The sequence below is a fragment of the Sphaeramia orbicularis genome, chromosome 9 (genome assembly GCF_902148855.1).
Source record: "Sphaeramia orbicularis chromosome 9, fSphaOr1.1, whole genome shotgun sequence".
Taxonomy (NCBI): Eukaryota; Metazoa; Chordata; class Actinopteri; order Kurtiformes; family Apogonidae; genus Sphaeramia; species Sphaeramia orbicularis.
The window spans coordinates 23,438,236-23,457,542 of NC_043965.1; the positions used below are offsets into that span (position 1 = coordinate 23,438,236).

Genomic DNA, 19,307 nt, shown 5'->3' on the forward strand with positions numbered 1-19,307 from the left:
GGGGCTGAATGCAGAATATTTTTTTACAAAACACAGCATCCTGTCTAGAACAGCTCGTACCTGCCTTAGTTACATGCAACAGAATTAATTTGGAATGTATTTTATCTGAACATCAAAGCAAAACAGCAAAAAAAATGAGCTTTTCACTGAAAAAGTAGTTTATTTACTTAACAGTGAGAAAGAAAAACAATCAAAACCATACATTTCACTTCTGTCATTTTGGCATTTAAACCCACACATACACACAAAAAAGAAAAAAAAAAAGAAAAGAAAAAAAAAAAAAAAAACAGCCTCAGAGCCTTTAACAGTAGATGTACTGGCATTCATGTGCCTGCAGATGGCACCGACAGGCGCCAAATTATCTTCTCAAATGATAATTGTGTTATATTTGGGAACAATAACTAAATATAACATAAAACAATATTTGAGGTAATGTTACCCTAAGTAAAATAGTTAGTCATTCTCAAAAGCTTTTGACTTTGGGATGTTTAATACATCCTGCAATATCTGGAGTGGATTTATTGCCTTCTACATTTGTATGTTTGGGGCGACATGCGTTTCTTTCTAACAGAGATACCGAGAAAATATAACAAAACAAAAATAAAGAGAACCCTGATAATCATCAGTAGTGATTTTCTTCATTTGTTCATTCATTTTTTTAAATTTTGTTCAAGTGTTTTCCTTTTGAAACCTTCATAATTCCATCTCAGAGCCCTTTCTCCCTTTCTTGTTTCCCTGTTAATGAGAAAAAACAAATAAAAGTACAGTTAAATGGAGAAAAAGATGTTCACTGTAGCCTGTGATTTACGCACCTCTGTAAATAAAAATATTACAGAGTGAAAAAATAGCAACACAGAAAACAACAAACCTCTGATTATACTGTAACAAAGAAAAGCTGATATCCCGTTCTACAAAAGACCATAAATGAAAAATGAAGCTCTGAACTGAAACTGCTTCCTTTCTCCCTGAGCTCTGATAAGTACAGTGACAGTGCTGTACTTCTTTCAGTGCTTGGTGTTTTATAGTTTTTCTTCAATACTTATTACAGATATAGATATTGATGAACTTCATTAATCCCCAGGAGGAAATTCACTCAGTTATTTCACAGTGCAGTCCTGCTTACACTGCCATTACATTAATAAACACTAGTACTAGGTTGTACTTACTAATGGGTCTGATCAAGCAAAAGTGAACAGCAACAGGAAAAAGTACATTTGCACACATCATTTATTAAGTGGGCTTTTTAGCTAAAGATCTCTACTTTATGGAACTGTTATCCTTTTTAAAATACCACTTGTAGAAAAAAGTTACAACTGATTTTATCGATTGTACTTTTTACACCATAGGCATGCCTCAGCCATTAAATATAGCTCGAATTTGATGCTAAAATTTTTTAACATTTATTCAGTCTGTTGATTATGTAGATGATTGTTAAGTTTCAAGTATCAGATTTTCATTATTTTGTGAATATTATGGATATTTATGAGTTTGGGCATTTGTGAGTTGCTTGAAAGGCCCTGTCCACATGTTACCACAAAAATACCAATTTTTCATTTTCAAGTTACTTATAATTCAGTCAAACTTTCAGAAAGTAATGATATTTTGATACATTTTGGGTGATGCATTCAATAGTAAAGAGTCATCCATGTGCTACCTCATTCTTATGTCAATAAAACAGAGACTTTTCAATATTTTGCTCCAAAATTTATTTTCAGCATACTTGAACATAATATCTAGAAGTTTTTCTCCTACTTGATATCAATTTCTGTCAAGAACCGCATGTTTTGAATGTTTGCGTAAAGCTTAAAAAATGTATGTCCATTTCAAGTCCACGTGTTACCAAGGAGTAATTTGGCGTTTTTCACCTAAAAATTTTATCTCCCCAAATTTTGTTATACATAAAGTTAAAGTGCTTATAAATACCTACTCAAATATGTATAACACATGTATATAAGTTATTCTCCTTCCATGACAGAGACTGTTGAACACGAAATGTGTCCACGTGTTACCGCTTGATCGAACCCTTGTATGTATTCTCACCTGATGTTTTGGCTGTTCCATTTGGAGGCCTTTGACTTTAGACCTCTCCTGTTCAAGAGCAGCGTGTAATAATGTGACCTAAAGAAACAACATGCCACTCAAATTAATAGAAATGCACAAATATTACTGTTACACAATCTCTTCCTCACTCCAACTCACTTGTGCTGACAGTTCTTCTTTTATATGAAGCAGCTCTTCTACTTGTAGAAGGATTTCGGCTTTATCTTTCACTGAAAGAGGGACATTAGAAATGACAGGAATCCTCAGACATATCATATTACATCACCATTACACAGAAAAGTTGCTATCTTTGCTATGTTTGACTCACTTTCCCCCTGTTGGAGCATTTTAAGGAGCTGGGCATTCCTTGCTTTCACCTCTTTATACTTCACCTGCAGAGTTTAAGAGCAGAAAGAAGAACTAGGGTTTAATTTGACACAACATATGTGTGGCAATGAAAGGGCTATAGGTTATCTTAGGTTAGGTATTGTTTAAGTGCAGATCTTCAGTTTTTACATTGCATCTAAGAATTTTAGATGACAAACTATAGGAAACAGGATTTAATGCCACTTAAAACAAGATCCTTTACAAAAATCTGACATACGAGTAGAATTTTCCACTTAAACTTAAGCAGTTCTATATTGGTAGACACTGCTGACCTCCCACTGTGAGATGGTTTTCTTTAGTTTATCGATCTCCTGGTCTTTCTTCTCCAGTTCATACTTCAGCTGCTCTGCTCTGGGATCCTAAGGCGATGGACAGTAAAGAAGAGTATAAAGATAACGGCAGACACAATTAAAACTTAAACACTAACTACAGAGTGTCAAAAATTATTAGAACTGAGAAACAGTCACAAATAAACTTTAGAGACTTACAGGCCCTGTGAATCAGACTCACCGGTTCATGTTCTGTAGAGGTGTTGACTTCTTGGCCTTGGCTGTTCGAGTACTGCTCTCGTCTTTTTTCCCGTTGGATGATCCGATTTACGTCATCCTCCACTTTATTAAAAAAACGCTCCTCTTGCCTGATTCCTAAAGCTGGGTTAGCCACTCGGGCTTCCTGAGTAGGATGTGCCATAACATTTATGAAATTTAAAGCCAAACAAAAACTTATTATTTTTTATTTGTTAACAGATATTAATGCTAGGGATTTACATCTAATTTGACAAGTAAAGTCAATTTTATCATCATAACAAGTGTTAAAACATAATCTTAACACACTTCTCACCTCTTTGTCTTGTTTCTTATTCAAATCTAAAAAGACAAAATACACCAACACTTAAATAATTGCAATTTATGTCAGAAAAATATATATTTGTGTGTATGCTTTATTCTAAAAGAGAGTGTGTAGTTACATGTCATGGTCACAAAGTGTGTTTGGTTCCAGTTTACACGTTTCACTCACCTACACTGCCTTCTGCTTGGAAATCCTGTAGAGAAACTGTCTTTTTGTCTTTTGCCTGCTGGCTCTTCTTCTTCTCCTTCTTCCCTCCACCTTCTTTCCCTCCTCTTGATTTTGGTGAGGATGTGTTTGTGCTATTCTAAAAGGCAAAAACAGAATCACTTGGTCTCAAATCTACTTACTAAATAATAATTTGTAAATTTAAAAAAAAATTAGAATTAATTTTGTAAATATATGACTGCAGGTGTTTTTTATGCCAAAAAACAGTCAAGTAAACTAATTTTTAAAAAAAATACTGTGCCTCTGTGGATTAACTGAGCCTTTGAGGGAAACTCTTTAGAAATCCTTTAGCGAATGAAGGTAAATTCTTCCCTTCAAATTCCCCACCCACTGAAGCATTTGCATTAAATGAGTAAATCCAAGTCTCACGCAATATAAACATGCAGGTATTGCAAAGTATAGCCCATCCCCCTTCCCTTCAAAGTTACTTATCACACATGACTGCCTACTAAACTACCTACTCTACAACATGGGGTTAACTACAAAAGAGACAAAAACACCTTATACACTGCACTGTCTTGCTCTCATCTTGGAGGAGCAAGTAGAATGTGACTTCTTATCTTCTAAAGATGTGCATTTGTGTGTGATTTTAATAAACATGTAATACACCAAACCCACAGATCCTGTTTGAAAGTGTGTGAAACTTATAGAGATCCTTCATCACCAACGATTGACCCACTAAAACTTTGTCCTTTGTTTATTTGTGCGTATGAAATGTACCTCTTTCTGTTGTTCATACTCTAATTTACTAAGAATCAAGGCCTTCTCCAAGTCAGCCTCATACAGCTCAGTCGTCATCTATGGAGGGAGAAGGAGATGAGGAAGAACAACCATATTAAAAACAAAATTAGTACCGTCACTAAGATAAGACGACAACTGGTAGATATTCATCATAATCAGGGAAAGACAAGATTTTACATTTCATAAACCTGCCTTTCTAATTAATTTCATTTCACAAAATAATGCTCTCTCTCCTACATCTCTAAAAGAATGACTGGGTGATTAAAATAAACCTTCTAAATTCACTTTCAAAAACATACTTCTTATGGTTCATATTGATGAAAGCATGTGAGCTGTGTGACATGACAAACAGCATATGCTGTAAAACTTTTTAAGGTGCCTCTCAATGGCACAGTGAATGTTAGACATATAATTCAAAAACATTTACCATACCTGTTCATCCCTCTGCTTCCATTGCTGCCACCCTTCTGAAGGTATACCATTGTCCACTGATGCTGGATTGAGAAGTTCACTTGCTATTCCTGACAGTGTCATACACTGAGGGGGGGCACAAGACTTCTGAGGAATCTTCTTGAAGGCCAGGTTCCTCAACTGGCAGAAAAGGAGACCGTATCAAACTATCAGTCACGCTATTATTTCTAAGTTACGAACAACTCCCTTGCTCCATTTTTAACTGCAGAAACGTTAAGTGTAGATGCTGACTCAGACTCAATACATTTCTTGATGCACTTGGGCCTATTAATCTATACAGCATCTACAAGGTCTCCTCATTGTGTGAGTTGATTACTGCAGGTATATTGGCTGTTTTCAGTTAATACTTGTAATGCTTGACATCTTGACAAAGACTAACATCAGAGTCATTATGTTTATCAAAGAATCCATGACGACAAAAAACATAATCGGTTTATTGCTGGAGTGCTACCATCATTTACAGTTTCATTTCAGGGGGAAGAGAAACACCATTACGTCTATGTGAACCAAGGGAGTCAACACATCAACTGCAGACAGGTAGGAAGCAGAGGCCCTTTACAGTCACTGACCTCGTTTGCTTCGCTCTGCTGCTGTTCTCTCTTCTTCTTCTTCTTGTCTTTCTTTTTGTCGTTTCCCTGTCCGGCTTTCCCCCCGGATGCCCCTGCCTTCCCTTGCCGTGTCTTGCCGGAGGACTCCCGTCCGCTCTTTGTGCTGGTCTTCCCAGGCTCGGATGTGTCCGAGTCCGAGTCCGAGTCTATCTGCAGCAAGGCAAAACGGGAAGCGGTGGTGGGGACGGTGATCATTGCAGACGATGCCATTGGGAGAAGGAAAACTGAAACCCAAGAAAAAAATGTATAACAAATGAAGTAGAACATAAAACCGGGTTATTAAATGAGTTAGCTTCTAATGTTAGTTAGAGCCCCATAAACAGAGACACCTATTTGGAACTGTATTAAAGCAACAGAATGTAATGTTACTACGTATGATGTGATATTTAAAGGGATTTGCAGTTTACCGTAGAAAAAAGCCTGATCATAACTGACACGGCTAGCTTTGCATAGCACTAAGTTAACCAGTGTTAGCTAGCGTTACATACAAAACGCCGCTTTAGCCGGCTCCGTTAGCTTCTAAACAAGTGCAAAAGTAGTAATGCATGACAGTTAAAAGCACACTAATGAATTCAGACTGACCTTTAATTTTAATGTACTCGCTGGCTTGTGTTGGAGAGGCAGTTCTCAGAAGTAAAGTTGCCAAAGGATACTTTCACCTGTAGTGAAGCTACTATCAGTACTGTTTCGCTACCAGCAACTGTCTGAGTACGGCAGCCCGGAGGAGCCAAAAAGGATAGGCGTCTAAAGCAGGGGTCAGCAACCTTTGGAAACATCTTTCTGGAGCTAAAAGCATCATCAGCAACAAAGATGTGTAAAAACATTTATCCCGCTCTATTTTGTACTACAATATGGCCAGCCCTTTATGATTATTTTGTATTTTACCTCTGGATTTTTAAAGTAATACAATGTTTGTGCATTCATGAAATTATACATAGACAAAACCGAAAAGAGTTCCCATTTCCAAAACACAAAACAGATTTATTGTGTAATAGGGAAAAACCTCCACTAGCATGAGTAGTCTTCTCCAGAAACAAACTAACTACTAAATAATTTGACTTGAGTCAGTTCAACCCCCATGCATTTCCAGATTCTAGAATGTTTATTGTCATTATGTGCACATAACAAACTTTTTCTTGGAGGTAGTTCTTGGCTAGATACAAATAAAAAGAGAAAATATAACATTTCCTGCGTGCATTGTGAGACTACTGGGAACATGTTTAGAAAAGTGGGAAGGAGGTGAAGTCCAGATCAGGTCTCAAAATGAAAAAATAAATAAATAAATAAAATTGCTGCTTAAAGAAATGTATACACAGTTTAATGCCATTACACCCAGTAAACAGCCTATGTGATAGGATATACAGGGTTGAGAGAGGATATCATATGAGTATTATTTACAAGTTATTCTTACCATAGGTTTGGACCTTAAAGAATGGAATACAGTCAAGAGAATAACGAACAAGTTGTGCCCCATGTTTAATTAGTATCTTCAAGACACATTCAGTACCAAAATAAGTTACACAGCATTCAACATTTGGATATAACTAGTACTCAAGTGGAAAAAAATATAAAAACTCAAATATATAAATAATACTAACAAACTAAATATCACAATCAGAGTGCTGAAAATACATTATACCTACTGGACATTTTAAGTGCTGCACAGTGGTCTTTATGTTGAACACCAGTTTGAACTTCAAGTGCGGATATGATACGAACTAGTAACAAAATGTGCATTGTTGTATTTGTGGGGTACAAGAGCCAATAAAAGACATCTGTAACTTTTACTGTTTCAAATAAATGGTAAACCTATAGATTTTTGTCCACAACAAAGTAAGGATAAATCTTAGCCCATCCTGTGTAGCGTCATTACATTACAGGTTATAAAAAAACATTGGAAGTCACAGTTTTGTTGTTCTGTAATTTTGTGGCAAGACTCTTCAGCTGTTTTATATCAGTAGGATGTATGTGCATGCGTGTAAGGACCCATTCAGCTTAGTCTTTAGTATAGTTTGAATGTGGACATGAACTGAATATTCTGATTTTGTTTGTTCCTTTAAGGCGCTTGTGGATGTGTTATTTGTGACAAACATTTTGTTCACAATCACTAAACTAGACTCTTCTACAGACATTACAGCAGTCATGGGACTCTAATAAAACAGACATAATACACATGAAACACTATCGGTCAGTGTTTTTAGACATTTCTATTGAGTCTTCAAGTATTGTCTCAGTGCTGGTATCCACAACAGACTGACGCCTCCTTGTGGCAGATCCACGGACCTGCAGGTCGCATGGGGAGATCTGTCTCAGGTCTTTCCGGCACAGACGGACTTGAGTCATCTCTAACTTTTCCTCACACTGACCAGCCCCATAGGATCGTGTGTGCATCTGGTCGTGTGAGGGCGCTGTAGTCTTTTTGTGTGTTTGGAGATCAGAAGATGATGAGGGACGAAGTTTTTGGTGAGCATGTGTGTGCTTTATTTCTGCCTCGTTGTTGTGTGCTTTTGTGTCTGTTGGCCCAGAGTGTATTTTTGTGTATGTTGTTGTGATGTGTGTCTTTGTCTGCGCCTCTTCAGTGTGCATTTGGGGTTCATTTGTGCTTGGACATGCCTGTATACTGAACATGTGTGAGTGTTCCTGTGTGCCTGAGGTCTGATTGGCAGGTTGATGGGCATCACTAAGGAGCTCTCTCAGTTTTTTCTTTAGCTGACGGCTGGAGGTCTTGTAGAAAAATAACTCTTTTTCAAGATGCTGCAGTCTGTCTTGGATGACCTCATGTTTCTCTGCAGTGGCATTCTCTGCACCCACACACAGACAAATAAAGTTAGTAAAAAGCAATTTATATAAACACATTTACATACATACATACATTTCAATACAGATAGGGACACAGACAAAACATTATATGCACAGATGGTTTTTCTCCATAACTCATTATTTATCTATGTAAATATATACTACACTATATACTGTACTACCATATATCATGGTTTTCTATTGGCCCATTAAACTGTCTCACCTTTAAGTTTCTGCAGCAGAAGCTGAATGTGTTTCTGATGATCTCTGTGCTGCTCTGTTAGTCTGCGGTCCGCGTCTAATGCCAGACACTGCATGGCAGCTTCCATCTCCCTAAGCACCACCTCTTGCTCCTCATTGTGTAGCTCCAACTCTTTACATTGCAAACGCAAACTACGGTCTTCTTCCCGAAGACAAACAACCTGGAAAGGATGATTCAGGCCAGAGAGAGCCAAATAATAAATTAAAACCACATTTTTATACACTTAAACAGGAAAGAACTGAAAAACAGCCAGAAGGAAAAACAAAATTCTATGCCATGTGACATTTAGGCACTGCTTCAAGGAAAGGAGCAGGTAGCATCAGTATCTACCACCTCAATGCTGTATGGGTGTGAATTTGTTCCATACCTTGTTAAAATACTTGACAAACAGCTCAGAGACCTCAGGTGGTGAAAGCTCCTTTAGTTTCCTGATGATGTTACAGACATGGGCAGGCTCTGTGTTTTGTGACTGATATAGAGAGGATTCTGTAATTGACAGTTTTTCCTGTTTGTCCTGGATCGATCGGGTTTTAAAGTCCAGAGCGGCATCTAAAGTTTCAAGGGCTTCCTCCAACTGAAGCAGGTAATGCTCCTCCTATTAGAAAAAACACCAAACCCAAGGACAAATAAGCTTATGTGTCTTTGAACTACTTCTTTAAACATGACGCACATACACTTTTCATTTTTTCACCTCCACAGTGAGGACTTTGTTGTCCTTCAGCTGTGCATCCAGAGCATCCCTTCTGTTTTTAAGTTTGTCCCTCTCCCTCTCTAGTTCCTCTACAGTGAATCCTCTGTTTGGCTTTTCACTGCTGCTGCTCTGCATCTGCTCCTGGAGAGTTTCCAGCTGTAATGATACACGCAGCAGGTCCTGACTCAGAGCCTGCAATGGTATTAAAACAATAGATACCAACTTTATTCTCATACGTGTTACCGTAGCAAAGTTGTTCCAATGTTTGTTTATATCACAATAAAACCTTATCATAAAACCATACATGCATGTTCACAGTCAAATACAAGGGCTAACCTGGCTGGAGCGTAACTTCTTCATCTCTAACTTGTTTTTCTGTTGCATATAGGCCTCCTTTTGAAGGAGCACCTCCTCTCTCCTCCTCAGTTCCTCCTCTAGTTCCTGAAGCTGAGCTCTCCTCTGTAACACCTGCTCCTCTTCCTCCTCCAGCCATCTACCCTCATGTACCTTCAGTAAAGAGAAGCAGGAGTGAGAAATTGGAGGAAAAGAAAAAAAGCACCACAAGGAGGTTGTATAAAAGGGTGCAAATACATTCTGAAACATTCTAACAAGTATTTTTTTTTTTTTAAATAGGGCTTTACCTTTTCCCTTAGTTTTTCCTGGTGGCAGCCTTTGTTTTCTAACTTTTGACCCTTTAAAGAAAAATATTGAAATTAAACATTAGACTAAAGTTAAGTATAAACTGAGGACGCAAAATAATGAACAGGCTCAATTTAATGGATGCAGAAAGAAAATTATGTAACATGTTGTGTCATCCATTCTTTGTAAATTTTGCTCCATTTATCAAACAAAAACAATTTCAACAGAGGTAAAAATACAAGTAAATTTGAGGAAGTTTAAATTCAAGTTTGATAGGTGAAATGGTAAATATTTCAACTGCATTGCCCTCATACTCAGTACATTTCTTAATACTGTATAACTAACCTCCTGCTGGTCAGGTAGCATGTTGTGAGTGGCGTCTCTCTCCTGCCTCAGGCTATCCTGGAGCTCTGCTCTCTGCAGTCTCATGTGCTGCAGGCTGCGGTACAGATCAGCCCGAACCTGCTGGCTCTGCAAGGATATCTCTGCTAACAAGCCAGCTGCTTTGACGTCAGTGTTTTGACTGCCACGTATGTCCACTGCTTGGGACTCCTTGTCTGTCATACACAAATTTGGTGCACATATGGTTCAACAGTTTTGCTGTGCTGTCTACCTGGTAGGTACACTTATGGTCAGTCCCGTCACTATTGTACATTATTTATCTTAATTTCATATGTAAGTGGTTGTTTTACATTATTATATTTGCGTAACGTTTAGCTCCCCATCGGTTGGGCATATAATTGTGTGAAAGTGACTTTTTACTTATTTGTTCATAGTATGATTAACACATGGTAGCTAACTTGCAATTTTTTTTAGCTTAACAGTGTGAGAACACGTTGGTGTTCTAGTGATGAGACTGACTATATGCTCTTCTGCCAGGAATAAACGATAAGTGTCCAAAGTAGTTCAGTTTCTGTCCTATTTAACACAAAGCACAAATACAACCACTACACAAACATATGTACCAGTTTTTTCAAGCTCTTTGATTAGCTCCTCTTTCATTCGCATGTTGACTGACAGTTCTTGGATCCTTCTCTGGGTGACAGTATCAGGCCTTATTTTTGCCTTGCTCACACCACATGGTTTGGCAATGCCATCCTTATTTCCTAAGAAATGATATAAAAGAGACAAGACAAAATAACTCCTTGTGACAACTCAAAGGAAAGTAAGAGAAGGATAAGAATGAAGGTAGTCTATGCAATCAAATAGATGTAAAGCATACCATACCAGTGACTCCATGAGACTGTTGTTTAGACCAAATTCCATTAGATGTTTCATTCAGTCCAGTACTTTTCTTTGTCTGAAATGATTTCCTCTGATGGCTTGTCCACGTACGGTTCAAAGAACGTCTGTATTAATGTCATAAACCATGATTAAACTCTTTAGATTTTATTCTTCTGTCTCTATAAAAAATCAAAGTGGCAATTGACACAGTACTGTGGCACGAAATATCGGTTTGTCTATTACCACAGAGCCAATGAGTGCCCTCGTTATATCATGTGTTAACTGGTAAGTTACGTCCCGAGAAAGTACCAAGGCAATCAGATAGCAAATAGGTCATCCTAAGACACAATAGATATTTATCCCAGGTCTTCCATGTTGCAGTCCAATATGTTACTGTTTGAATATCATTTCTTTTTTTTTTTTTTTTTTTCCAAATGGTTTTCAAATTGGGGGGGGGGCACCGGTAAATCCGACATTGATATAATAATATAAATCAGCCACTGGGACATTCAGAGTGCAGAATTTGGAGCACAGCACTCAATACACTGAACTGACACAGAACTGAGAAGTCACATGGCACACTAACGCATCTAACATGTAGCTCCGCCCACCTTCTCCAGCCTCCAGAGGAAAGAACACCATGAAACAATATAGAGAGTATTTAGAACAATAATTCCTACTCTATACTATATACTATCACCAATTTATCATTTCTTCACAGTACTGTGGCAGCAAAATGCACAAAAGAATGCACTGAAGCATAAGCCATATATATCACCACAGTACTGTGGCAACAAGAGGCTACTGAGTTCATTTAAGAGTATCCATGATTGGCTCTAGTACAAATGCTAACATTTAATTGGTCTGTGGCAATAGACAAACCGATATTTTGTGCCATAGTACTGTGGCAGTTGCCTTGCCATAAAAAAAGACCCAATATGCTCCTACTGTACACACTCTCACCTAAATCCCACTTTGCCCATATCATCGTCATCCTGCTCTTCCTCCTCTTGGTTGTTGTCTTTGGTCTCCATCTGCTGTTTTAGAAATGGACAATAGACTTCATCCTCTTCATCAATCTCAGCCAGCAGGACTTGACCACGCATCTTAAAGGCTGCTATGATTCTCTCCAGAGAATAGGCTGGAGGACTGGAGTGGATCTACACACAAACACACAACCACAGTTACGCAATACCAAAAACCTGCCAAATGCAACAGGGATTACAGACAGCAACAGTGCAGCAGCCTACCTTCCTGGGTGGCCGCTGTCCACAGCTCTGTCTGAATAGAGGGACGCTGTGAGGTCTCTTATCTGAGTTCCCAGAGGCACCTGTTTCCGTTGCTCCTGATGTTGCACTTTTTAAAGTAAAAAGCTCACTGTGAAGACGAGCGATCAGAATCTGCTGGTTCACCAGTTGTTCAGTCTGAAACATTTACAAACAACTAATAAAATGTGCAAAAATTCTACAGATAATGGAGTTTCATATCATCTTCCAGTGAGTTAGAGCTCGTTGTCCTCTACCTTTATATGATTACGTTGCTTTTCTTCTATTAATGCCTGGATGTGGGTTTTATTCTCCTGGACAAGTTTGTCTACTTCTTTTTGTAAATGTCTCAGCTCTGTGTCTTTTTCCTCCAGTACCTGTTCATCTATGGCAAGAGCTTCCTGAGAGAGAAAAAGAGGTTTAATATGAGGCTCTTTTGAGTAAAAGCTTATACAGATTGTGGAGTATGAATACAAACTGTGCTCTCCATTTGATTTTAGTTGATTAATCAGATATTATGAACTTCAGTGATACCTCAGTGTAATATCTTTACCTGACACTCAGTTAGTTCTTGTCTGAGCTTTAATACGGTGATATGGTTGGGTTGGTCTTCCTCTTTCTCCGAATACTCCTTATTGTCAGATTGATGTGAGTTATTGACAGCTTTCAGCCTCTCCTGCCAATCTTGCAGTCGCTGCCTGAAATCATTATTTTGAGCGGAGCTAGATATATCTCCAAGAAGAACAGCAGCTTCTTGTGCAAGTAGGCAGTAGTCTGATAATTCCTGTTGGTTTGCTGTTGTATGATGGTTAGTTAACCAGTTAACTTGACTGGGCTGTTTAAAGTTGTCCTCCTCTCCAACTCTTCCCTCTGTCTTCTCCCTTTCCTTTAGCAGTTCTTTCTCTTTCTCTTTCAGCAGCTCTCTCAGTGTCTGTGCTTCATATTCCAACTCTCCCAGCCGTGCATCACCAGGATCCCAGGTTGGCGGACACGATCTGACCTCTGTATGAGCAGACACTGCTCCAGGGCGGTTCCGGATGTGACGAGCCTTAGATGCAAACTGCAAAACACTCAGAGTCTCTGCTACACTGTGGTGGGAGGGGCTTACGCATGCCACCATCAGTGTATGGGCAGTGCCTCCCAATGCATCACGGAGCAGCCGGGTGATTTTGGCATCGCGGTATGGTATGTGAGCGCTGTTGCAGTTGTTTCCTCTGCGATTTCGACCTGGGTCAGATAGAGCTCTGATCACATTGCCCAGTGCCAGAAGGCCTGTGTTAATGTACACAGACTCTTTGAGACGTGTCCCAGTGTTGCCAGTTTTTCCGGCACGCTCTGATCCTGCCAGGTCAACCAGACAGAGCTTGGAGGAGCGCACAGACTTTGAGAAAGATGTGTTGTCGTGAAAACACTGGAAGAGCTGCAGGGTGAGGATGGCGTGAGAGCGACTGGACTTCTCATTCATTCCTGTCGTGCCAGTGTGGCGCAGGGCATTTCCCATCTCCAATACACTGAGGAGTTCCTCCGCAGAGGAGACGGTCACCTCTTTGGCTCCCACCACCACTGCAAATACACAAAACAACACAAAAACATGCTGTCATTGGGAAAATCTGTGAAAAAAATCAGAAGGAATCCACTGCTGTGAATATTTTTTGAAATAAATGTAAGTTAAATGTAAAGGTGCATTAGATAATTTATTTTCTCAGTCTCAGCATTTATTTATTCTCTTTTTGTGTCTTCTATTTTGCTTTATTATATTGTTTTGTTTAGATTGAAGTAATCTTAAGTATTTGTGTTTGTCTTTTTTCTTTGCAGTAGATTAAGCTTGATCTGTGAGGTACATTAGGCTGCATTTTTGTATGAGAAGAACTATGTAAATGAACGTGAGTTTACTTAATGACACACTGTTACATGATGGCAGTAAATTTTGACTAGTTAATAATAAAAGCAACACATTTTGAACTAAATAGTGTGTACTGTGATACTTTTACCACCATATACCCCCTTTCAGGTAATTTCACTACATTACAACTCTCACTGAATTAAAAAGAGCATCTGTGTAAGGCATTGATAACTTTGACACACACTTAAGGATGACATATGGATGATATAAGTAAATAGCTAGTGGGAGGATAGAAGGAAAAAAATCAACACAGACGGAGAGTAATATCTGAAAGTATACACTGATCTGAAGACCACCAATATCCAGACCTGGACCCCTCTGACAACCTCAAGAATGTGATTCAGGGGGAGACACATGATCTCAGGCTAGCACACAAAGCTGAGCTTCATGCATTTTTGCACCAGGAGTGACATTAAAGTGCCTAACAGCGATGGGAATAACTGATGGAGAGCATAACAAGGTGCATGGTAGCTGTGACTGGAAATCAGTTATTCTACCTATTAGCGTTTTTTTTTTTTAACCACCTAAGATCCAGCTATGGGTTTTCTGTCCACATTTGTGGACAAGAGTTTCACAACTTTATACAAAAAAAAAAAAAGAAAAGAAAAGAAACCTGTCCACCACGAAGGACATTCTATAAAAATTTTAAAAACTGCATCTGAAAAAACTGTTGCATCATGATGTTTCCAATATAGGCACTTATTTAATAAAAAACAAAAAAGCTTGTACTTTGCTGACATTTCCTGGGTCTCAGGAGGTTAACTATTCCTGAGCACTAAGTATAAGTATTGTACTATCTGAAAATGTAAAAAAAAAAAAAAAAAAAAAAAAAAAAAAATATATATATATATATATATATATATATATATATATATATATATAAATATTTTGAGTAGTTGTCAGTACTGATGAACAAAAATGTTCATTTTACCCACAAAAAATACTAATATAATAAAACAAACAGAAATTTCTCAATTATTTTCAGAGCTGCACACACATTTTTAAAAAGAAAAAAAAAACAAAACTGTATGCAGTATATATTACAGATTTAAAAGTGTAAAAAACATATAGTCAAAATCCTGTTTATCAACGTGGCTTTTTAAATGACCTGTGTTTCCTCTGTCATCCTCTCTGATATGAAGCTCTTTGTGAGTAGTATGGAGCTCCAGCAGGTCTCGTAGCTCTTCTCTGTACAACTCAATGTACGAGACTCGAACTGTAGCCTTCTCAACATCACTGCTCTGTGTTGTTTTGCCCAACAACACAAACACATCATGAGCCACACGGTCAATGATACCACCATCTTCAGCTGTGAAAGAAAAAGGAGAACGCAAAAGAATAATTACAGGGGCAAATTACTTCGGTCAAGAAAGGACACTTTGAACATAAGATTGTGGTTTTAACAGAGCTGAAATCTAAAATATATGGAAGAGGATTTAGGCCAATGGGAAAAAAATGTAGGTCCAATAAATTTTTAAAATTATTATTCTGAGAAAAAAGTCAGAATTCTGAGAAAACAGTCAGAATTCTGAGATTAAAGTCAGAATTCTGACTTTTTTCTCAGAATTTTGATTTTTTTTTTTTTCTGACATCCAGGGAGAGTGTCACTTTTGCTTTATGGCATACAGGAGGACTATAGCAGGTTGACATAATGACAGATTTAGGTGACTTTGTACACATCCGAGGGGTTCCAGAAGAAACCATTTCACTAATAGATGAGCAAAAGGAAAGGAAACAGATATCAGTGGCTTTTCCTTCAAATTTACATACACAAGTTTCGAAACATAACATTCACTCACCTTTTGCTCACCTGAGAAAAAATTCTGAGATTAAAATCAGAATTCTGACTTTAATTTCAGAATTCTGAGGTTTCTTTCTCATCATCATCATAAAATATGTAACCATCCAACACAGGAAAAAAAGGTGACAAAACCTGTGAGCTGCATATCCAAACTTTAACAGTGGTTTTCTTGTTACCCTGTTTGTGGATGATCCTACATCTCTCATCTCAAACCCATTACACAACACAGAGACACAAATAAACACAGACATATTCAAGGTCAGTGTATACACGTGTCTGCTCTCCTAGGTCTCCCTGTTGTAAAAGTAAACCCACTGATGCTCTAGGACTCACCCAGGTTTCCTCCTCCGAGTGTATATGTCTTTCCTGACCCTGTTTGTCCATAACAGAACACGGTGGCATTGTAACCGTCGATCAGGGACTCCACCAGGGGCAGGACGCAGGACTCGTACACCTCATCTTGGCTGACTGTCGACCCGAACGCGTGGTCGAAACAGAAGAGTCGGTCTGACCCGAGCATCACCTGTTCGGAGCCCGGCACCACCCGCACACACACCTGGTGGTTGTGGAGAACCTCCCTGGGAAGCAACGGCCGAATACGGACCGCCACACGGACACACACCTCACTCATGACTAAAACTGTGCTGACAAACCCTGTCACTCATACACCGGTGCTCCTACAGGGTTTTAATTTCATCACATTTTCACAGGCCGAGTTTGTATTAAACCTTTTGTATCATAAAACACATATTTCTTCATATTAATTTTACAAACCGTCGGTTATTGGCGTTGTATGTTCAGTCATTATAGTTGTTTAAGTGTCAGTTGTTGTGGTAAACTTTTCCGATCTGTCGTTTGTTGTCGCTTTATGTTGCCCGGGAAACCGCAGCCACAGCAACCAAAGAGGGCACGACAAGCTGTTTGAAGAGTCACCCTGAAGACCGAACAGAGAAGCCGTGAAGGAAACAGCGCCCCCTCTGACACATGACTATAATGACTCCAGATGTGTCTCAATTATGTCTTACTATGCTGGGGAGAGCAGACTAGTGTGTAGTGGCCCAGAGGTGCAACAGCCCCAAAAAATATCCACTTAAAAAAAATAATAATAAAGTAGGCATTTGAAGTTTTATATTTTTAAACATTCTTTTTTTATATATATATAAATGTATAATTTTTGATCTTGCTCAATTTTATTTTGAGACTTTTTTTTTGTAGAAGCCTGTTTTTTAGGAGATTATTTTATTTAAAAAAATCATATAAATGTATTTTATTTCTTTGTGCAAATTGTTTTTTTACTAAAACTTTTTTTTTAGGAGATCATTTTTTCATGCAAGTGTATTTTTATTTAAGGTAAATTTATATTTCAGACACTTCTTTTTAAATAAATCACAATCTTCTTTTTAGCTTACCGGCCGACAGGCTGTAAGCTATTGTCGTCATTCGTCGTCCAACGTTGTCATCGTTGTCTGTTGTCGTCGTCTGTTACAAAAATTTCAATCGTCTTCTTCTCCGAAACTACAATTCCGATTGACTTCAAACTTGGTATACAGCTTCTTTATGATGATGTCAACAAAAGTTAGTGAAATTATTTGGATCCGGATCTGATTCTGGATTTGGTGCGACTTTGAAAAATTGTCCCATTATAAGAGATAGGAAGTGGATCGATGCAATAACTCAGTAAATATAAATGATATCCAGTGTAAATTTCTACAGTCCAGCCCTGATGGGGAGATGACCAAAACATAATGTCCACATGCTGATCAGGATCTTCTTCTGGATCCGGGAACTTATGGAAAATTTAACATGGGCTCTTATGGGGAAAACATTTCAATTGTCTTCTTCTCCCAAACTACAGTTCTGATTGACTTCAAACTTGGTATACAGCTTCTTTATGATGATGTCAACACAAGGTATTGAAATTATTTCAATCCGGATCTGATTCTGGATTTGGTGTGACTTTGAAAAATGTTCCCATTATAAGAGATAGGAAGTGGATTGATATAATAAATCAGTATCAATGATATCAAGTTGGAATTTGAATTTTTTACAGATCTGATTGGAATATGACCAAAACATGGCCTATTTCTGTAATATAATAAATACACATAACTGGGTGATAACAAATGGCATCTGGATACATTTCCCAACGCTTCTAATTTGGCTGGTAAGCTACAGGGCCATTGGTCCTATTTTTTTTTCTAATAGTGGATAGTTTTTGGGGCTATTGCTCCTCTGGGCCACTGTACTTTTGAGAAAAGATAGTCTATATTTTATAAAGAGTGACATAAAAATTGTTTGGTAAATCATTCTTTAAAATGTAAACGACAATTAATATACAGTATTAATACCCAGCACCTGCAGAGTGAAATTGTGAGGTGCACACAAAGCACACGGATGGACGGGGGTGGGATTGTTCCTGGGGGGGTTTGGCGGGAGTTCTCTGTAAGTACCAGGTCGTACCTTACCTATCTCTCTCTATAGATATCGGTCTCTCTCGCTCGCTCTCAAATGTCGCTCAGCATGAATGAGGTACGCACTGGCCGTATGGCTGCAGGCGCCAATGTTAATACCGGTATGTCGGGACTGCACGAGTAAATGCGGCATCCCTGTTTTAACTTCATTTCTCATCCTGTCAACCAAGTTACATGATTGTAAGGCAACTGTATTCCAAAATGACTAATATCTCCAAAAATTTTGGTCCTATCAACTTGCTGAAATATTACTGCGGTCAAGCCAGCCCCTAGTATTTTTCATGTGTGCTATTTATCTGATAATTACGGTAAAGTAAGTTGGCTAAAATGGTTTTAAGGCTATTTTTACTATGAAATAAAATAATTTCACTCCATAAGTATTTCATGAATCTAGTATATTTGGTATTAGTACTTCATATACTATTAGCACAAACACTATGAACTACTTTTACTGTGTACTTCTGGAGTAAACATACTACAAAAGTACACAGTAAAAAAACATCTCAATTTGTCATAATTGTGCTGACACAGAGACATTCTGACACCTTTGAATGCATCTGAAATTATTAACAATTAAAATGTGTGCTCTAAATGATTAGTTTAAGCAAATTAATGCTACATTAAATGTCATATCAAATGAGTTTTTCAAAAATTGAGGTTTTAGAATGCTCAACATAAAAAAGCAGTATTAGTACAGTTTGATCATTTTTACAAAAATGTAAATCTATTGAATAATATTTCAATTTTGTTGCCACACTAAGTTCCACTCAATAACATATCTCTTTGTTTAATAAGGTTAACTAAACTCATTTCCTGTTTACTTAACATTATTTAGGTAGATTTTGTACTGTGCAATTGATAAATCATTTGTGATTATTTAATTCATCTTAATATTTGTTAAAACCACCTATCTGATTACTATGCTTTACAT

The 19,307-nt window shown here is 37.9% G+C and overlaps 2 protein-coding genes across 2 annotated transcripts; both read right to left on the reverse strand.

Moving 5' to 3' along the window:
* Window positions 1-140: 140 nt before the first annotated feature.
* gkap1 (G kinase anchoring protein 1) lies at window positions 141-6,030 on the reverse strand. Its single transcript, XM_030144426.1, has 12 exons — window positions 5,904-6,030; window positions 5,283-5,545; window positions 4,675-4,833; window positions 4,222-4,299; window positions 3,445-3,580; window positions 3,268-3,293; window positions 2,938-3,099; window positions 2,700-2,786; window positions 2,369-2,432; window positions 2,200-2,270; window positions 2,041-2,118; window positions 141-735 (listed from the first exon to the last, which is right to left on the reverse strand). Exons 2-12 carry the CDS (start codon window positions 5,529-5,531, stop codon window positions 694-696), a joined length of 1,152 nt encoding a protein of 383 aa, XP_030000286.1. The 5' UTR covers window positions 5,532-5,545; window positions 5,904-6,030; the 3' UTR covers window positions 141-693.
* A 965-nt stretch (window positions 6,031-6,995) lies between these two features.
* On the reverse strand, window positions 6,996-16,730 carry LOC115425178 (kinesin-like protein KIF27). Its single transcript, XM_030142554.1, has 15 exons — window positions 16,239-16,730; window positions 15,213-15,413; window positions 12,755-13,764; window positions 12,459-12,602; window positions 12,187-12,360; window positions 11,900-12,096; window positions 10,940-11,061; window positions 10,678-10,818; window positions 10,058-10,269; window positions 9,715-9,765; window positions 9,410-9,580; window positions 9,074-9,265; window positions 8,750-8,977; window positions 8,344-8,542; window positions 6,996-8,122 (listed from the first exon to the last, which is right to left on the reverse strand). The coding sequence occupies exons 1-15, from the start codon at window positions 16,534-16,536 to the stop codon at window positions 7,503-7,505; spliced, it is 3,960 nt and encodes a 1,319-aa protein (XP_029998414.1). The 5' UTR covers window positions 16,537-16,730; the 3' UTR covers window positions 6,996-7,502.
* Window positions 16,731-19,307: the final 2,577 nt, after the last annotated feature.

Coding starts and splice junctions, on each gene's coding strand:
- gkap1 (XM_030144426.1), bottom strand. CDS start 5,531: ATGGCATCGTCTGCAATGATCACCGTCCCCACCACCGCTTCCCGTTTT. Junction 2,271..2,368: donor AATGCTCCAACAGGGGGAAA/GTGAGTCAAACA, acceptor TCCCTCTTTCAG/TGAAAGATAAAGCCGAAATC. Junction 736..2,040: donor TGGAACAGCCAAAACATCAG/GTGAGAATACAT, acceptor TCTCATTAACAG/GGAAACAAGAAAGGGAGAAA.
- LOC115425178 (XM_030142554.1), bottom strand. CDS start 16,536: ATGAGTGAGGTGTGTGTCCGTGTGGCGGTCCGTATTCGGCCGTTGCTT. Junction 13,765..15,212: donor GGATGACAGAGGAAACACAG/GTCATTTAAAAA, acceptor GTGTATTTGCAG/TGGTGGTGGGAGCCAAAGAG. Junction 8,978..9,073: donor ACAAAGTCCTCACTGTGGAG/GTGAAAAAATGA, acceptor TTTTTCTAATAG/GAGGAGCATTACCTGCTTCA.